Source organism: Aplidium turbinatum, chromosome 10 (genome assembly GCF_918807975.1).
Source record: "Aplidium turbinatum chromosome 10, kaAplTurb1.1, whole genome shotgun sequence".
In the NCBI taxonomy this organism is placed as follows: Eukaryota; Metazoa; Chordata; class Ascidiacea; order Aplousobranchia; family Polyclinidae; genus Aplidium; species Aplidium turbinatum.
Window position 1 is genome coordinate 14,187,557 of NC_137481.1, and position 19,442 is coordinate 14,206,998.

The 19,442-nt window shown below is 38.8% G+C and overlaps 3 protein-coding genes across 3 annotated transcripts in view; 1 reads left to right on the plus strand and 2 right to left on the minus strand.

Moving 5' to 3' along the window:
• LOC145777908 (uncharacterized) overlaps positions 1–209 on the plus strand; it is a 31,618-nt gene extending 31,409 nt beyond the window's left edge. The window contains exon 31 of the mRNA XM_082589263.1: positions 69–209. Within this exon, the coding sequence (XP_082445389.1) occupies positions 69–174 (106 nt within the window). The 3' untranslated portion in view covers positions 175–209. The remainder of the gene's footprint in view (positions 1–68) is intronic.
• A 411-nt stretch (positions 210–620) lies between these two features.
• LOC145777909 (eukaryotic translation initiation factor 2A-like) lies at positions 621–6,606 on the minus strand. The gene is made up of 12 exons (XM_082589264.1): positions 6,417–6,606; positions 6,092–6,161; positions 5,723–5,797; positions 5,507–5,625; positions 5,031–5,213; positions 4,419–4,609; positions 3,786–3,927; positions 3,298–3,461; positions 2,877–3,081; positions 2,361–2,557; positions 1,866–2,114; positions 621–1,678 (listed from the first exon to the last, which is right to left on the minus strand). Exons 1-12 carry the CDS (start codon positions 6,454–6,456, stop codon positions 1,547–1,549), a joined length of 1,767 nt encoding a protein of 588 aa, XP_082445390.1. The 5' UTR covers positions 6,457–6,606; the 3' UTR covers positions 621–1,546.
• Positions 6,607–6,975: 369 nt separating this feature from the next.
• LOC145778980 (EEF1A lysine methyltransferase 2-like) lies at positions 6,976–18,984 on the minus strand. Its single transcript, XM_082590563.1, has 3 exons — positions 18,850–18,984; positions 10,645–10,780; positions 6,976–8,075 (listed from the first exon to the last, which is right to left on the minus strand). Exons 1-3 carry the CDS (start codon positions 18,982–18,984, stop codon positions 7,612–7,614), a joined length of 735 nt encoding a protein of 244 aa, XP_082446689.1. The 3' UTR covers positions 6,976–7,611.
• Positions 18,985–19,442: the final 458 nt, after the last annotated feature.

The window sequence follows — 19,442 nt, forward strand, 5'->3', positions numbered from 1 at the left end:
ATGTACAAAATATCATTTATTTGCTGTTTTTGTTGATTCTCAATGATAAAAAATCGTTATTTATTTAGTTCAGACTTGGAGAGCATCTTTGTCAACGCTGATAGACTTCGAGGGATACCAGAACCCAGCCAAATCCGTTCGGGAAGACGTAGACGACGAGTTGAAGAGCCATAAGGTCTCATGACGCAAGCTGGACTTTTACGACTTTCATATCTTATCAATTATGTAACTGAGCACATCAACGCACTTTTCATAGTCCACATATTTTCTGCAACTTCAGCAGTGAACGGTTCTAACCTCTTGCGGAACGTATCAAATCAAGGAGCGAGGCTGTCAGCTGATCAGTTCTGCAAGTCTTCTTGTTTCAAAACTTATTTACAGTTGAAACCTAGCTTCATAGCAATCTTTGCTCGCATGTAAATGTTTGTTCTTGAACTTTTTACAATTTTAAATAACACTCTTCTATTGAGATGCAAGCTTATTGTAAATAGAAATACGCTAATGCAGTAATGCTACTATCTAAACGCGGTCGAGAGGGCAATCATGGCGCTATCTCGTTTAAGCCCTACACTTCGATCACATATTTTAAAAGCAAATAAAGTGGAAGTTACTTTGTAATTGCTTTGTGCAGTCTTAACAGATGTATCAGTGCTCTTCTATGCAGTCTTCATCAGTTCCTGTGGTTGATATTTCGTAAAAACTTGAGCTGTTCAAAAATTATATGATGCTTTGGAGCGGCGGGTGTCAGAATCGTCACATTGTAGCGTAAAGGTTGACGGCAAACTTGATGTGTTACTCTTATGGGAGGTTACAAAAGCAGGCAATGGTCTGATATGGAATTTCAACAGTGCCTAAACGTAGTTGCAAAGTTTCTAAGAGGTTACGCCAATATCAAACAATAAATTATAAACTTTTTTTTTGCAAAATATTGCAAAAAACACTAGCTTTTAATCTGTAACCTAATCAGAGTGACTGAATATAGAAAAGCCAATTTTCAATACGAACAGGACAAATGAGGCAGCTACTCCAATTAAAAATTAACTTATCCGTTAACAAAGCAAGACCAGGATCGTTTAAATGCAACACATTGGCTAGCGGTTACGTTAAAGTTGAACAGTCCACGCATAGCACAGAGTGGTGACCATCCTAACACTTAAAGTACACTAAGTATTTTTTATTCTGGAAACACGACGGTAATTTGAAAACGATTTTAAATACCAAATTCATTTAATCCTCTACGGGTAAAATACAACTGAGTAAACTACAACATTATGAAACAAAGTAGGCACTGAACAGTTGAACACCCAGTCACGATGATCAGTGTTGTGTGATCCTTTGGCTTTGACCACAAAAGCAGTTTAAAAGAAGCCACCAACAAACAAGCCGCTTAGAAAGCCTCGTGCCCGCTAAAGAATAGAAACTTCCTTCACTTCGTTCAATGCACAACAACCTTGTAGTTGAGCAACAACAAAACAAGAGTGGAATCGGCGTTGGAATCAATGCGAATACTTCGAAGCAGCTTAGAAATGAGAACCTCAACTGTTCATTAAGAATTTATCTCCAATTGTTCAAGCTCTTGCAATAACGAAGCTTCGGTATTAACTTTTGCGATTTGATTCTTCTCGAGCTGTTTTCCTTCTTGCTGCTGTTTTTTAAGTTTTTCGATCGCTTGCAATTTCTAAAATACAAAAAATGCGCGACTTAAACGAAGGCGAGATCTGGGTATTAACATAAAAGACATCAAAGCAAATTATTGTTCAAAATTAGTGTCTTGCAGTTATCACTTGTGGGATGAAGTGCTCAAACAAGCAATCTTTATCAACAAGAAGTAAAAATCTGCAGTTTGGAAACTCTTTTAAAATTACCTTCCGTAAACCTTTGATTTTTTTTTCTGTCGAATTCGCTGCGGCGTCCTGCGGTGCTGCGTCATCATTTAAAAGATATTTCGCCATGTCTACAGCATCCTTCTGCTCTGAGCTCATATTGGAAGGAGTAGAATCCATCGCCTGTTTGTTTCTTCTTTGATCTCTCTTCTTTTTATTCTTTTGTGCGGATTTCGACAAAGATTTCTCCACGACGGCAGCAGGTTCCTCGTCGTCACGTTCAAACCGGTTCTACGTCACAAGAACAATCGTCAAAAGTTTCGAGGATACAAAAAAATTAACTACTGACATTTTTCGATAACTTAACTTCATAAAAAATATTCAATGCATCGCGTCTAGCAAAAGTTTACGATTTAGTTTTTAAGAAAGTTATTGTCCAAAGCAGGACTAAAATCTTCTTCACAGTATGAAGAGGCCTAAAATAGTTGCTAGTTGAAATCTGCGTGCTCGATTATCCCAGCACGGAAGCTCAAGTACCTTGGCGGCAGAATACGTTTGCTTCCCCCTCGCGTGTGGCGGTACATACGAAGCCGGTTTTGACGCTTTGATGATGTCGTTTATTTCTTTGTTCGACACATTCTGCACAATCGGAGCGCGGTAGACGCCTTCGGGAGCAGGCTGCCACGTGACCTCATTGATGTCTCGGTCTGCTTTGTACTCGTGACAAACTCCAGCTGAAAGAGAAGACCTTGTCATTTTAGAGGGAATACGATCGCAACAATCAATGACGCTAATCAAATGCAATCTACTCAATGATGACATTGCAGAAAACAACAACCTAAACTGTCAACCTATTTCTTGTATTGCACAAGATAATAGCGGCTAAGTATCCACAGAACAAGAGCGTTGGAACATGGGTGCTGCCATGAATTTGAAGAAAATAAATGCAGAAGAAATTTTGTAACTTGCACTTAACGATATCTGGTAATTATGCGCAAAGTAGCAAGCGTATGAAAGCTTGATGGTTAAGCTGCTTTATCTCACTTTGGTTACCTTTAAAATTCCAAAGCTTGTAACCATTTCCCACGCGCAATCTAGGTGATGTGGTGGCAGTGACAAAGCTAGCTCCATCACTGCACCATTCGAAGAACGTCGTGTCTAGTGATTGATACTGTGCGACTTGCTTTTTTCTTTCGTAGTCCCAAATTTCTATATTTCCACGCAAATTTCCGAAACCGGCCAGTGCCAATAAGTTGCCCTACAGAGAGAAAAATGTTCAGCAAATACAAACCATTATGTGAAGATAAGAAAATATGTACATGAAAAAGTTCTAAAGCTCTAGACTACACAGACGTTCGTTAACAATAATTCGACTAAAAGCTTAAAGACAAAAATCAAAACACATTGAGTCAATTACCAAATCGCTTTTCCTAGACAACCCTGCCTGAGCAGTGTCTTAAGTAACCAGGCTTACCTGTGGGTTGAAGTAGCATTCGTTTTTCGGTGTTGGACCAAACTCAAACAGCATGTCACACTTTAAATCGAAGATACATGCTTTCGCCGGCATGAAACCAAACACAACACAGAAGGTCAACGAGCTGGGAGACCACGCCGCGTCATAGATCGGACCCTTTTTAGCTGAACAGAAGAAAACATCAAAACCTATTCGGTGTGATGGAAGTAAAAAGTAACCTAGAATAAGCATCAAAATAAAGTCTTACATTTTTAAATACTTGTGGCGCGTCGTTGTTTGATGCATTGTCGTCAAAGTTATGTTGATAACAAAAAAGGACAAAGTGTAATATTTGTTGTAGGCCTACAGTCTGAAAAGCTGTATAATAATTATATTCCTACACCATCGGCGATACAACGCACAACATTCTAAGCACCAGCTTTACATTGTTGCTCCGTGTGTGACCAACGGAGCTAATGAGTTCCTTGAAATGTGCGTCAATAGCTTACATAAACTAACTATTGCCGTTTCTCCTTTGCATGTCATGAAGTGAAGACTTTGCTCGCCATAATAAGACTCGCCAGTGGTGTCCACATCCACAGCAGCTTTCACCAGTAAGCTTGTCCCTTGTTTGTTCCATAGAATATTCACCTGAAAGCAACTCGGTGTGATGCAGAGATAGAAATACCACAAAGTTTTCACGGTCAAAGGCTGCTTGGCCATTGCCAACCAGCATTTAAATGATGTATGATACAGTAAAGACACACTCGTAAAATCGTAGCGGGCCAAAAGCCTATCCATTCCCATTTTCAATAGCAAGATGAAAGTGAACACAGATTGGGGCAAAGATTTTTGACTGATGTTAATCGAAGGCAGAATGTTCCGAAAGCAAGCTGCATAGTGAGAATTTTACTTGATCTCAGCCTGCAAACTTTGCTCTTTACTTTGTTTCATCGCTAAGTGTTAGACAATGTCATGTAACGACTGAAACAATGTGAAATGACAATAATTGCCTATTGGGATTACCATGATCTAGCATGCAATCTGTAGCGGTCAACTTGCCATAAAAATATAAATTGGTAATATTCAGATCGTGCAACAATGCGACGATTGATGATTAAATACATTTTAACAAAACTCACGGAATCTGCTTTGAAAAAGCTCTTGCTCGCGATCATATCCGATGGAGAAAAGCGCGGGTAGTTAAAGATTCGAACTGACGAAGGTGCCCCCTTCGTTCCACGTATGAAGCATGCAATTCTAAGTCGGCCTTCGTTGGGAGATATTTCAAATGAATCCAATTTCGGGATGTTCAATTTGGCAACGGTTTGATCTGCAAAGCACGAGGTGGTGGTATTGTTCTTGTAAATACATGAGGTTTTTTTAACACCTTCAAAGTTCAAATAGTGAGTTGAAAAATTTTGTAAATGTGGTCGGTTGGCATTTGGTTCAGCGTTAAAAGCGTTTTAATAGGTAAGACATAATTTTATAAAACGTCCACAGCGTAAGCCGTAAGGTCTCGTTGAAATAAATATCTTTACATTTCGGACTGACAACTGTCCCCCACTGGTAAATAAGTGGCATCCACACAAACCTTTACAAAAAGTTACATACGTACCGTAAGATTATTTTTATATTTTAATAGCGTTTGCTATCAAAAATGTGGACATTTAAAGCGAAATGACTGTTATTAGTTAAAGCGAAATTAAAGCCATTGCGTGCCAGCGAACAGCCAGAAAATCAATGCGACTCACGGAAGTCGTTGTTTTGGTAGAAATGGACAGTACTTCCGACCAGTTTTGCACATAGGTTGGACTTTTTCTCCCAATTCGGCTTCCACCCATCAACTTTCTTTTGTACCAACTCATGAATACATTTTCCACTCTCTATGTCCCACATTTGCAAGTTCGGCTTTCCCTGAGGAAATTCTTTCGTTACTGCAAAAACAGAAAATTTCAGGATAAAAAAACTCACGTTGTGAAATGGTAAATATGATTCTTTGCAAAATAATATGTGAAATACAAATACCTTAATAAAATATTCTATGACCACCACTGAAACACAACGACATTTCGTAAACCTTAATAATCTCTAGCTAATAAATTTGTTTGGAAAACACCTAGCATGTGTTAGTAGAACATAAAACACTAAAGTAATAGGCGAGTAGCAGTTCTTCAAAATTGGCAATCTACTTCTCATCTTACGGCTATAAACTCCAAACAATGTTTACCAGCGTACGGTTCCCAAGTGCTCAAAATACTTTCATCTGCGGAAAAACACATGGCATATGTTCTTGACAAAGGAGTGGTGAAGAATGTTTCCCTTGATTTAACATTCATCACTTGCAATCTGCAAAAGACAAGATTAAAATGCCAATGCCCAACTGTTATGTATGTAATTTATGTTCAAAGATGTTGTTTCAACAAATCGAAAGCAAAATGCTTACTTCGAGCCATCACACCACGCCAGTCTGTTGCCGCTGTTGGAAAACTTCATCACTCGGCATACGCTTTCAGATATTCTGTAAATATGAAACGCAAAAATAGTGATCAGTTCAAATCATAGAAATGATGAATGGCGATAAGAGTAAGTGACATTAAGTTCGGGAACACCATGTACGCCTATATGCACAAACTTGGTCGGGGATTCTGCATACTTGTTAGCTTTTACTTTTGCAAATTTCAATATTGAACATTCTTTCGTTGGTTTGTAAGCATTTGTCTAAACAAAGTGTGACCTTAACGGCAGCCTTGCTCATTGCTCAACGATCTTGAATATCGCATGTATTAAAACATAATATTTTTGCTCTACTAACTTTATAGTTTCACAAGTTCCCTTTTTTTCTCCATTCCAGTCCACAAGGGAAATTCCATTCGAGCCACGTACTACAATAAACAGTCAATTATGACATTACAGGTGTTTACAATAAAATGACAAGAATGTAATAGTCAGTACTTAGAATAATTAACTGGTTTTGTAATTACTTAAAAAAAATCCGAAAAATAAATATGAACAAGTGGTCAGCATTATGTAATTTGGACAATAACATACAAAACAGTCAATTAAAGAAACAAAGCATGAAGAAAATATGAGAGAAGTAAAATTAAAAATTTGATAAGAGAAACACAAAATTAACATACCTGCAAGAAGTGGTAATGTTTTTTCGTGTTCTCCCTCCATGCTACTCCTTGTCACATCAACAACAAATAAATTTGATTGCTCGTATGTAATTATATATTGGCTAATGGCTATTCACTGCTTGACATTAGCTAGATCACCAGACTAAAAATAAGCATTGGTATCAGCACAAACACAACTCGTTTCAAAAATCACAAATTTTAAAAGAAATGGTGAGTAGTCTTACTTAAAGTAGCCACACTGAGATGTTCGGATAGTGAATGAACTGGCTTGCTTAATGGTGCATTTATACTTCAAAATGTAATAGTCAACCAAACATAACAATGAACTGATAGTAAAAGCTAAATCGACTCGTAGATACAACACTGTATTTACTTTGGAAACAAGCTCCTCTCTTCATTCCACATAATTGAATAAAACACTGTTTAAATTGGTCCAAGAGCAGCCAAGATAAAAGCAACTTTGTGCTTCCCTTAGCGTTATACTGGCTACTGGCTCTAGTGGCCAACACATAATTGACAATATCTCCTGAAACATTTGTCCAAATAAAGTAAAATACCATTAGGTGTCTAATGACTATTGTCTATTCCCAATTTTCAAGAGTGAAGACTGAAGAGTCGTTGTAGGACTACCCTGATATCGACTACAAGCAATGAGCGAAATGGCCGATTCAGAGACGGTCCTTTTCAGAGACGACCGATTTGGAGCAGACGCGTTGACCCAATTAAACAATAGTTGCGTTGACCCAATTAAACAATAGTTTCAAGTAGATGTGAAGTGTAGGGTCTGCTACTATTCGGTGAGTTCCTAACCTCTAACACCTAACCCTAAAACGGCAATGATAATTAGGCTACGGTACCCGACAATTTAAAAAAAAAATTGAAAAAATTCCCTGTTAAGTGTTAAGGGATCGGACTCACCGAATCGGACTCACCGAAACGGGCCATTCCGTGAAGTGTGGCATTTCGTACCTTGATAGAGTAGCGTTTGGCAACGTAAGGTAATAGCAACAGAAGACACAGATAGCACTGACATAATCTAAATCAACACTATGTAAAATGAATGAGGAGCAAAAGCCTCAATCGATTGTCTTCGATAAAGGTCATCTCCAAATCGGGTGCATCCAATTGTCGCAGACCAAGCAATCGCAGGAGTGATAATTGCAGAAAATAATTAGGCTACATAAAATTAAAAATATTAACTACTACTTTTCGGTTGATATTGAAAAACACATGTAGAAACTGTTTTGCCAGATTTACCACCAAATGAGAATGTTGGTGCAGGCAAATCTTCAAGCAAACAAAAGTTTGAAAAATGAGACTGAAGTTCTTGCGTCGTCCAGTTACAAGAAACAATAATAAAGAGTCCAGTGCTCGTAGACAAGAAATTTTCAACACATTTTCGGTAGCAGGAACGCATTTCACAAGCATTATCTGGACATAAGCTAATAGCATCATATGTCCCTTTATCCAGGCACAAATCAAAAGATTGCAACTTGAAGCCATCAGGGAAAGTTTTACATTTATTCCATGATTGCATATTTCCTGCGTTTTGTGTGCTGCAAATAATTGTTTGTTGTGTCACATCTAATTCTAACCAAGTGGCTTCTTTATTGTTGAAACCCTCACTGTTGAAAATGGCTTTGCAAAGTTTAAGAGCATCTGAAAATAAAATGTGCAATTGTGCATAACAAAAAAATAAACTCAACTTTTGTGTACTTATTTATTAATGGAAAGAAAGTAGTATTGAATAATCATAAACATTAGAAAGTGAACAGGAGAAATAACGATATTTTTGCATTGCGGTAAATCATACTTGAAAAATACTGCAAAGTTTGTTTTTGCCAACGTTATTTTGATTTTTTAAATATACAACTATTGCACAGCCAGAAAAAAAATTACACAAATTATATCTTAATTGTTGCTTTCACAAACGTAAAAAAATTCACCAAAGTTGCATAACTTTATTGTTTAAATAGTTTAATGTATACTAGTACCACAACTTTTCATCTACTGTACAAAATAAATACTGAAGCACATCATTAGTACATCAATTAAAAAATTCTTTCCATCTTACAATTTGCATAGTCACGAGTCACACCTCACATGACACAAGTATGTGTAACCTTCACAATCATGTGTACCGGTAACAATACAAAATCGGCGTTGATAACCAGCACACAATTCTTATGTAAAATATCCATTATCCAAATATCCATGATTTAAATTTCATTAAGTTAGTAAGCATAGGCGCCGGGTTTTGAAAATCGCCGGGGGGGCAAACTTTCTAGCCGACTGATTGCTTACATTCAAAATGCTGATCTTTGTTTGTCAGCATTGATGTTTTTAGCGTCTATATGCCATTGTATATCGCCAAGCTTTATAATGTAGGCTCAGGCCTCGAAATTCACGGCGAACATCGGACATGTTATGGAAAGGTATGTTATGGAAGCCAACTTGCCAGTTTCATTATTATGCAATACAATGTTCAGTCGGAAACTTGATTAATCTCTGCTTGCTTCTTGGAATTTGTGTTTAGGCCTACGTTATCATAAATATGTTTTTTTTTTTTTTTTTGGTGCGTATGTTGAAGCGCGGGAACGTTTTAACGTTTTATTTTTCTCTTGTAAGTTTAGTTTAAATGGCAAAATCGTCATTTCCGTAGGGTGGCAATTGACTTGTAGACCGTATGGTCGTTTCGTTGTCTCCCTGTCGGTATGGGAACTTGTGTAACTTTGCATTGTGTATATTAATTGCATATTTCAAACATGTACCTATGTTCCTGTTACTGACAAATAAAACATTGATTGATTGACATGTCCGCCGTCACAGTAGGCTATGTGATGTCCGCGGGAAGTACCATCTAGGTCGGTCATATTTGTCCGCCGAGAAATAACACAGGAACTAGCGATACAAATCGTCATTGCATAGCACGAACAATTGTTGCTATAATATAATTTCCAGCGCATTCTAGCGCGCATCTAGAAAATGTGAATACTGTATCCCTTAACTTCCATTCAAGGAGGAAAACTTTCGATTTTTACATTGCTTCAACGATTGATGACATTGAGTCAGCGTAACAAAGGTGAATCCTTCGCTAAGAATCGATAGGAGTACAGGTACTTCTCTACACTAATCACGCGCAATTTAGTTCAAGTTTACGTCACAATGTCTGGCTTTGATCTCCGGGTAATAATGATACGGCAAGGTTGGTTACTAAATTAGATTATACGAGTAGGCTATTACAGCAAGATGCAACAAAATTTGTTAAGTTTTGGTATTACAGTAAGAAAGAAAAGACCCAAGGAAAATTTACTTTCGCTCACATGACACGCAAAAATACACTTAAAGAAAAAAGCCTGTGAAACTTTGCACAGCAGAAAACAGTAGCGTTAGTGTAGAAATTTTCCGACTCCTGCCCAGAGCATTGTGACGCAATAAGCCACACGACCTCGTTCGGTGGAAGTTAAACAGTGTTGTGACGTATTGACCAGCTATACACGGCGCTTTGACTCTTCAAGCGCAAGTCGTTGGTCTGATGAAAGCCTTTCAGAGTGACTTTACTGAATTTTTAAATAGCCTTCTAAACCGTAGTTATAGTTCTGAAATGGCGAAGAATTGTCATCAAGATAAAGTGATTACGCATGACGATCGACGGCTAAAACTGGTGTGTCAGCCGTGAGACTTAATTTGTCCGCCGAGATAGCTGCTCAGACCGGACACGTTTGTCCGCCGTCAAAAAAACGAATTTCGAGGCCTGTAGGCTACTTCGAATTATATGCTGGTCACTTTGAACTTTAGCTCTTAATACGCTTAGATACTAAACTGAGCAAACAGCAAGCCGTACCTCGTTATTGACACTCCCAAGAAAAAACAAAGCAAAAGAAATCAAGAAAAACGTTTTTCAATCATTGTTACTATGCTTCAACGGCACCATGCTGGCGTTTATCAGCTACGGTACTTCTCTTTCTTTTGTTATCTTAGGAGCAGCGCTCTTGTTGCAACAAGTAGATCTTTTAATTGAGATCGATCCGCAATGAAGGTCAAACTAACGCGAATCTGAACTTAGAAACATTTGATTTAGGATTTTTTTTAAATAATTTGCGGGGGGGCAGCCACCCCGAGCTAAATTCACGGGGGGGCGCCGCCCCCCTGCCCCCCTGGAGTCGGCGCCTATGTTAGTAAGTACAATAACATACTTAGTGCAATGAGAAGTTTGACAATAAATTACCTTTACAGTAATCAACACCAGTTAAGGCATTGTAACCAAGCTTGGCTAATTCTAATAGCATTAATCCATTGCCACAACCAATATCAAGAATTTTGGAGCTGTGTGAAATCTTTTCTGAAGCAGCAACCCATTTAACCTGTTTTTGGAGTAAAACATAATCTGTTGATATACATATACATTATACAGAGTCATCAATAATTAACGTTACAACTTCAAACAACTGTATTTAACAAATGGTAGACAATTTTTGAGTAATAAACATATAATATTATTGTCAAATAAATAAATGTTTAGGAAAAACAAGTTTTACTCAATGTGTCCGCCATTTGCGTCGATAACAAATCGGAGACGCTTTGAAAAGGACCTGCAAGAGTCATGAATAACTCTGAGGAATTTGGTCCATTCTTTTTTCAGAGTAGCCTACAGTGCTTCCAAACTTTGGTGTTTAGTCAAAACCTTGCTCTCCAGGTAAGACCAGATGCCAAAATCTAGGGGGTTCGTCTGGGGATGAAGAAGGTCATTCTTCCTTGGAAACGAAGAACGGCACATTGGCTGAAAGCTAGGTTTGCATTCTCTTAGCTCAATGTGAAGGAGCAGAATCTTGTTGGAATGACCAATTACGATTTTTGAAGTATTTCTTTGCCCAAGGCAACAATGAACCCTCAAGAATATCATTTCAATAGTTTTCTTGGTTCACTTTTACTCCTTGGTCCACAAAACTCAATGGACTCCTTCCTGATTCGACTGTGGCCCACACCATCACTGATGCCGCCCCTTGTCTCCGAGTGACTACCCGGGTTTTCACATCATTCACCATCTCTTGATCAAACACGATCATTCTGACTGTTTAACAACGCTGGACATCAAACTTCTTCTCATCGCTGAACACAAGGTTCGGCAGCATGCCTCCTCCTTCAATGCGTGAAAGCAGAATTCTGGCTCTGGAGAGAAGTTTCTCAATGGTAATGGCATTTAGCAACTGTTTCTTCATGTGTTTGAATTTGAATCGGTTCATCTTCAAATCCTTCTTGAGAACTGTGAACATGGTTCCATAGGCCACGTTCGTCTCCTTTGCCAGTTTTTGAATGGATCTCTTCGCATCTTTTCTCTGGTTGCTTTTATCAATTTTGAAGTTCTGGCGCTTCGAGAGTGACCTTGGCCAGATCAATTTTTGACATTTCCAGTTTCTTTGTGCCTTTTGAGAGTTCTCCAGATCAACACTCTGTTAATTTTTAAGGCCTTGCCAATATCACTCCTTGTTAGGCCTAAAAATATAAAATCAAGAAGTATTCAGTTTATTAACATTGTAACGCTAAATATTAACGTTAAATACAGTTGTTTGAAGTTGTAATGTTAATTATCGATGACGCTGTATATAATAAAAAAACAGAACTAGAGAATAACTAGCAGTTATGGAATTGTATGGATATGTCGTCTCTAATAAGCTGAACTATCGTAAGTCCAAATTTTTCAAAATTGCGTTTTTGATTGATTTGGTATCTTTATAGACTACAGTATATTTTGTTAAAGCATCGTAACTCTATCTACTTTAGTTTTGATGATACAGAACGATGAACTATCGTAAATGAATGTACAGCAAACACAGCGTGAACTTTAAAATTCAATTTTCTCAAAACTGCATTTTTGGAGTTACGATAGTTCAGCTTATTAGAGACGATGAATGTGCAAAGTGCTGTGGTGAAAGATAGACCTTATCTCAGGGTTCGACCTTAACTTTTTTTCGCACTGGCCAACCGGACCAGTGGCTCACCACTTGCACTGGTCCGCACAAGATCGCACTGGTCCGTCCCTTTTATTGATAAAAACAAGATTGTCGTGGGCCGGAATGGCCCGTTTCGGTGAGTCTGATCCCTTAAAGGGGGATTTTTTTAATTTTTTTTTAAATTATCGGGTACCGTAGCCTAATTATCATTGCCGTTTTAGGGTTTGGGGTTAGGGTTAAGGGTTAGAGGTTAGGAACTCACCAAATCGAACTCACCAAATAGTAGCAGACCCGTCATGGACAGGGCTGCAATTTTTTTTTCCTTGTTGAATGACCAAAAATTTTGCGTTTGTTTGTCGAATAGTGTTATGACGTCACAGGAGTCAGATTATAAGCGTTTGGCTGTGAATTACTACGTGATGGAGAATTTTTCCTTTGGCATCTCTTTAGTCTCGCTTAGTACGTTAATGGTTATGCACGTACCCGCATGCAAACACAGTTAGGAGCAAAACATGAAAGTTACCAAGAAACACAGCGAAGATAAAGCAAAAAATGAACTGCAGATAAAAGAAAACGGAACAATACCACTTTAATACAAAACAACGGCGTAATGCTACAGGCCTACAGCGTTTAAGGGGTGCCGAGATGGCAAACAAGCCTCTTCGTACAACATTGCAACAAACTACATGCAATCACGTAAAGTACCGGTAACACAAGAACGAATTAATTAATAACAGTGAAAAGGAAAGAATATTAGTAACAACACAAACATTAATGCCAGGGCATGCTTGCTGCTAGATCTTGATTATGCTGCCTCTGTATGACTTTAGACAGGAGATTTCCGGTATTTGGTACTTTTTTTTTGAAGATAGAAATGCCAACCATTGGGGAACAGGCAGTCAAGTGCTTTTCGCAACAATGGTTTTGCCAGTGAAATCGGTGGACCGCACACGCCAACAAATAGTTCATCTTGAATAGCTTCGTCAGACAGCGGCCTTAATCGCGAGTCGTGCAGTGCGTAGCTGGAGCAGAAAGATTAAATTTGTTCAAAATTGAGAATGCTTTGCGATGTCAAGCTACTAAAGCTATTAGCCGGAAGTTTACCTGAATGATAAGTTCCAAAGTGACATGGCAATGCTTCTCTCGATAGCTCCTGCGAACAGATCCCGCACTTCACTCGCTGTTTGCTGAACCTTAACCACTTCTCGGTAAGACCGACCGAAGCTTTTGCCATCTGTGTTGTTGGAGGATTCTTTCATTTTTTAGTCATTATAGGATACTGACTAACTGAAGACTATTCTATCTGTAGTTGGGCAAAGCTATGCTGTTCTTACAACTTGTTTATGACCTTGCCTTGTGCACTCCCAGTGACTACCTACTATTCTTCTAGAAGCGAACTCTTATATATAGCGACCTTTCTTATCTGTGTTTCTAATTCTGAACATCTGGTCGGAAACTAGGCTATTTTCTTGATGTAAAAACTTGCGTAACAAGTCGGAATGGCCCGTTTCGGTGAGTCTGATTCGGTGAGTCCGATCCCTTAACGGGGGATTTTTTCAAATTTTTTTTTTGAATTATTGGGTACCGTAGCCTAATTATTATTGCCGTTTTAGGGTTAGGGGTTAGAGGTTAGGAACTCACCGAATCAGACTCACCAAATCGGACTCACCGATTCGGACTCACTGAATAGTAGCAGACCCGTAATAAGTAGGCTTTATTGTGTTCTTTTATTGTGTACTTCTGCGTTTCTTTTCTCCTGTATCAATCACCTGTTTTAAGTTAAATAACTCTTAGAAAGGCACTAGATCTAAAGGTGGATGGGAAGAGGAAACGCGGTCGTCCAAGAAGAACGTGGAAACAACAAGTGAAGGATGAGTTTAAAAAAGTCGGACTGAAGGAGGAAGATGCAAGGGACAGGGTGAAATGGAGAAAAGGGATTAAGACAATTGCTGCGCGGAAACAATCGGCCACCCCCACTAGTGGGGAACAAACCGACGATGGATTATGATGATGATGAACGGAAAGGAAATCTTAAATTTGTTTTCGTTATCATGCACTGGCTACAAAAATCCATCATTGTTAAATCTTTCAAAGGATAGCATCTCGCCTGGTGCGAGACAAATTTCCAGCAGATGTCCAGACTTCCCAGCCAGCAAACTTGTTTATACATGGCATGCATTGATTCAACGTCTGCAGACGTTGAATCAATGTAAAAACGACGAGTTTTGCTAGCTGGGTTGTGTGCTTTTGTGAATGTGCAAAATCGCCCATTACGTAATCACAGAAACTCTTTTAGTGGAAGGAAGTCGAGTTGCAACCGTGTTTATCTGTCTACAATTCTTTATTCACATTGCAAAAAAATTCTGCAATCTTGAAACAACAAGTGCATAGGCTAAGTCAGACGTAAACACAAACTTGTAAACACGTTGACAACTAAAAGTAGCCTACTTCGGTTATTTTATCTATAAAAGAAACCCGTTGTGTCAAATAGCACGAAACGTGTGTGGCGAAATGTTTGATGGCAGGCGTTAGAACTTCGATCAAATCATTTTCATGCAGTGTTCAAAATGTTTGGAAGAGAACTCCTTTCCATAAAAATAGCGACTTTTTTCATCTGTATTTCTGAACATCTGGTCGGAACATAGGCGCCGACTTTGCAAAAAACCTTGGGGGGCGAGAAAGGTGATGACGTCATAACCATAAGGCTTTTTACTCAATTAAAATAGTCTTTGATTAAGCTTACCGTCTTGTTTATATTGACACCTAGGTCGCAAACCGAATTTATTAGAACCGCTGCTTGAAAGGATTAGTTTTACGCATGCAATGCGCCTAGTTGTAAAAATTTTGATATTGTTAGCTCATAATTGGAATAGTTGGAAAACAAGCCGATTGATTTCCTTTTCGTGCGAGTGAATAACAACACTCAAGACAGTGAAGTTATCAAAATAAAACGCAGTTTTATTAACCTCGTTTCGCTCATTTTGCTAATTACTTACCTTCAAAGCGTTAACAACGGCGAAGTGTTTTCTGTTTTTTATCGAAAGTCTTTAATCGAATACGGTAGTGCAGTTTTCTCATAATTGTTGATGTATATATTGTGAAAATATATACATCAATAAGTGCTTATTAAAGCAAAACAAGGATGACAGTTTTGACAAATGCATTTTGTCTTTGATTCTTTATTCACGTAATTGTTCGTTGTGTCGTAGTTTCAACTCGATAAGTTTGCTAAAATCGATTTCATGTTTGAAGTCACAAAAAACTAACGGACGTTTGGATAACTCGTGAAATGAGAATAAACATTTTTGAATTTGAAGTTGCTCCTGACGCGCTGGAAGATAAGCAGTGTGGGACTGTGAGCGTGCGTGCCTTGCGCATCTCAGTAGTAATTCACGTTCCAGAGAAAGCAATGCGATCAGCTGCTGTTTTGCGAGCAGGAGCAACGTACAAAGGCTGCTTTTCGCTTTCAGCATTCTGCCCGTTTAAATGATGTAAATATCTTTCGCGAAGTATTTTATCTTTGAAATACCACTTGTAATAGCCATTTTTGTTGCCCCTCAACCATTGATTTACGGGGGGGCGGCGCCCCCCGGAAGTCGGCGCGTATGGGTCGGAAACTAGGCTGTTTTTTACACATGAAAAACTTTCATAGCAAGTATCCAACAGTCATATTACCAGAGCAATATTGTTAATTGGCTCAAACGGCGAAATACAAACTGGCATAGACGTTGACAACTCAACGTAGCCTAGAATATTTCATCTATAAAAGAAACCCGTTGTGTCGAATAGCACAAAACGTGTGATTGCAAAATGTTTGATGCCAGGCGTTGGAACTTTGATCAAAGCATTCTCCCGCAGTGTTCAAAATGGTGGCGCTGACGCCTTGGGAGTTTCTCGTGTTAAGCGTCGCTTTTAGACCTTGCTTTGTAGTACCTGGCGCAAGAAAGTTTACATAAGTCAGCACTTTTATGATTGCATCACGTGATGCCCCCCTGATTGCTCTTCGACCTGACAACGTTTAGTCCTCTCTCAGTTTTTTTCCTTTTTATTTTCCTTTTTTTTCGTTTTTTTTTTTCGTAAGGCACGGCGTTTGTCGAATAGTGATGGCGTGTGTCGAGTGACCTCGTCACCAAAAAAGGCAAAAATCGCAGCCCTGGTCGTGGGAAGCACGAGGCCAACCCAGGGAAAACCACTTTAAAACGACAATAATGAATGGTGGCAATAACATGGAAATATACAATGGCAATAACAGTAACAACAGTTCATCTAGGCAAGACAATCAATCTACTTGGGGCTCTTCTTCAATTTCTGAATCAGATGATGGGTCATAATCAGAATCTGATGACGGGACAATCACGGGGTCATAATCTGAATCCGATGTGTGTTTGTCTGGTCTTGTAAACACATAGGCCTAGCCAGTGTCGGGCCTTCTTGACCTCACAGATGAATCGTTTGACAGCCATGGATGTATGGCAGGTTTGGGGTCGAAATCTGTTATTTCTGCTGACTGTAGCAGTGTAGCTGGATGGTCAGAAGATCTGTTGCGTGGTTATTGCGATTACCAGAGCTCATGTGTTGTTGCGATTACCCTTTTTCTTACGATTTAACACCGTCACGTGATGTTGCGATTGCCTTTTTTTTACGGTTTAACACACACGGATCACGTGTTTTGTTGTTTGAAGAGAAGCGCAAACGAGAACCACGCACTCCAAACGACATAATACAATATTTTTGCACTGGACAGTCGGACCAGTGCGAAACGATTCGTACTGGTCCGCGGGAGACTCGCACTAGACATTGGCCAGAGGATCAGTGCTAAGATCGAACCCTGTTATCTAACTGTATTTTAAATAGACTGTACAATCAATATGAGAAGCCTCACGACAATTATTATCACAAAATTATATGAACACAGTGGCTATTCTTACCATGGTGTTGTGATTGATTGTGAATATAGCCTTTGAGGGTATATTGACTGCAGTATTTGTTCCAACATCAAATTTGCATTAGATTCATTCAAAATAATTCGCAACTGTCAATCAGAGTTTGAAACTAAAATTCATGAGGCACTCCAAATAAAACAGCACAACCCCAGGCTCAACAAACAATTATTCGCTGGAGGAGCATCTTTTTCGTTGAATTTGTATTAGATCACCTTTGTTTTATGTTGCTTAGTGGTTTTTCCTTCATTGCCTAAATGTTGTTCCGCTCACTATCTTGTCTCATGATCACACTCCCGCATAATTTATGACAGATTGTTACCACCTTTTGTGTTTGTTTGTCAGTAGTTGTTTGTATGCAGGTCAGTGCAGTTTTATTTAATTTCAGTCATTTATTATTAACATTCATGAATATTTGTTTTTTTTTAGATGAACTAAGATATTTTCCTGACGAGGGCAGAAAGTTTTGCCGAAAACGTTTAAAGTTATGTAGCTATTTTTATTTCATGTGATTTAAAAGATGTTGGCGAACTCCATGAAACTTCCTCATAGAACACCTGGGGACTAGTGATGCAAGCCGCGCCGCGCCGCGTACGCGGCCGCTTTTGACTTTTTCGCCGCGTGCCGCGCCGCGCCGAAGGTTGAAATGACAAAGCCGCGCCGCGCCGCTTGCCGCGTAAACTTTCAAGAAATTAATTTTTTGTAAACGTAAACTTTCAAGAAATTAAACTTTCGTAAACGTAAACTTTCAACTTTTCAAGAATCAGCTATGAAACTTCAAATTTAAATTGGAAACACGGATCAGTTATTTTTCCCTTCGGAAACCCTAAGATGGAAAGCTATGCAAATGCAAATTGCAAATGGCTTGCAGTTGACAGGGTTTTAGGGCTTGCTTGTCAGGGAAGCTGTACGAATGTTTTTGGTTAGTAGCCTAGCTGATAAGCTCAGTTACCAGGCTATAGGCCTAGCGCAACTACCGCATTATTTACTATATCAGTTAGCCCAGTGAGTTCAGGCTATAAGTTTTACTCTTGTGTGTGTAGTTCATATAGCCACTGGCATTATAATTGCATTATTGCTTACAAAAAGTGTTCAAAAGTCCTGATACTGGATCCAGGAACATTCTATTTGTCTTAGTTTGTATTATGTCTTAGAACTTAGATGCATTGCTGATAAGAGAATATGATCTGGTTAGCCTGGCCAATTAGTGCACAACTGTATTGGTACTAGGTTACCAGTTATATGCCATGGATGCTTTTTCCTACAATTGACTTTCTAAACAATAACTCGTTAAAATATTTTTTTTTAATTTTGTAATTTGCGGTGTGCGGTGCGGTGCAGTGTCAAAGTTCCAGATAAATTGCGGTGTGCGGTGCGGTGCGCGGATAGATGAGTCAGTTGCGGTGCGGTGTGCGGATAAAAATTTTGGGTTCGCTGCATCTCTACTGGGGACCACAGAGCCCAGTTTGAGAACTACTGATCTACACAAATTAACAAGAATTTAACAAAATACTTTCACACATAGTCTAAATTAACACTCACAACTCGTTTTGTAGCTGTTCGACCAAACCATTCTTCGCCTTTATCTTCATAATTGTGAAAATCTAAAAGCTCTTTGTCATACACACTATTCCAGTGCTTTTGGGTACCCAAAACAGATGAGTTTAGCTCTTCCATTACTTATATTTATGAAAGGTAGGCTGCAACACACCTGTAACCAGTAACGTATTAAACTTTAGTAGTTTATTGAAATGAGATCGATAGCTTCCGAGGTACTGGTAGATCGCCTACTACAAACTTATGACACACACACTAGTCACAGTTATCAAGATACACCAGTATGGTTAGCGAAATTCTAGGCTAAGCTTTGTGGCACAACCACCAAAATCAGCAGATCTTTCCTCAAATCCTTGTTACACACTACACGCACAGGCACAGCTTCAGCAAGAACAACAACCTGTAGCGTGGTTTTTTGCAATTTGTACGTACTTGAGAAATGAGAAGAATAAGATAGGTAGAAGTGTTGCCCGTCGTTGCTTTATGAATAGTTACAAATTGTCATGATAGTATTCTCAAATCTCAATTTTCCGGTCCTTTTATCACAATTGCGTTTGTAGAAAGTTTTTTCTTTTCAA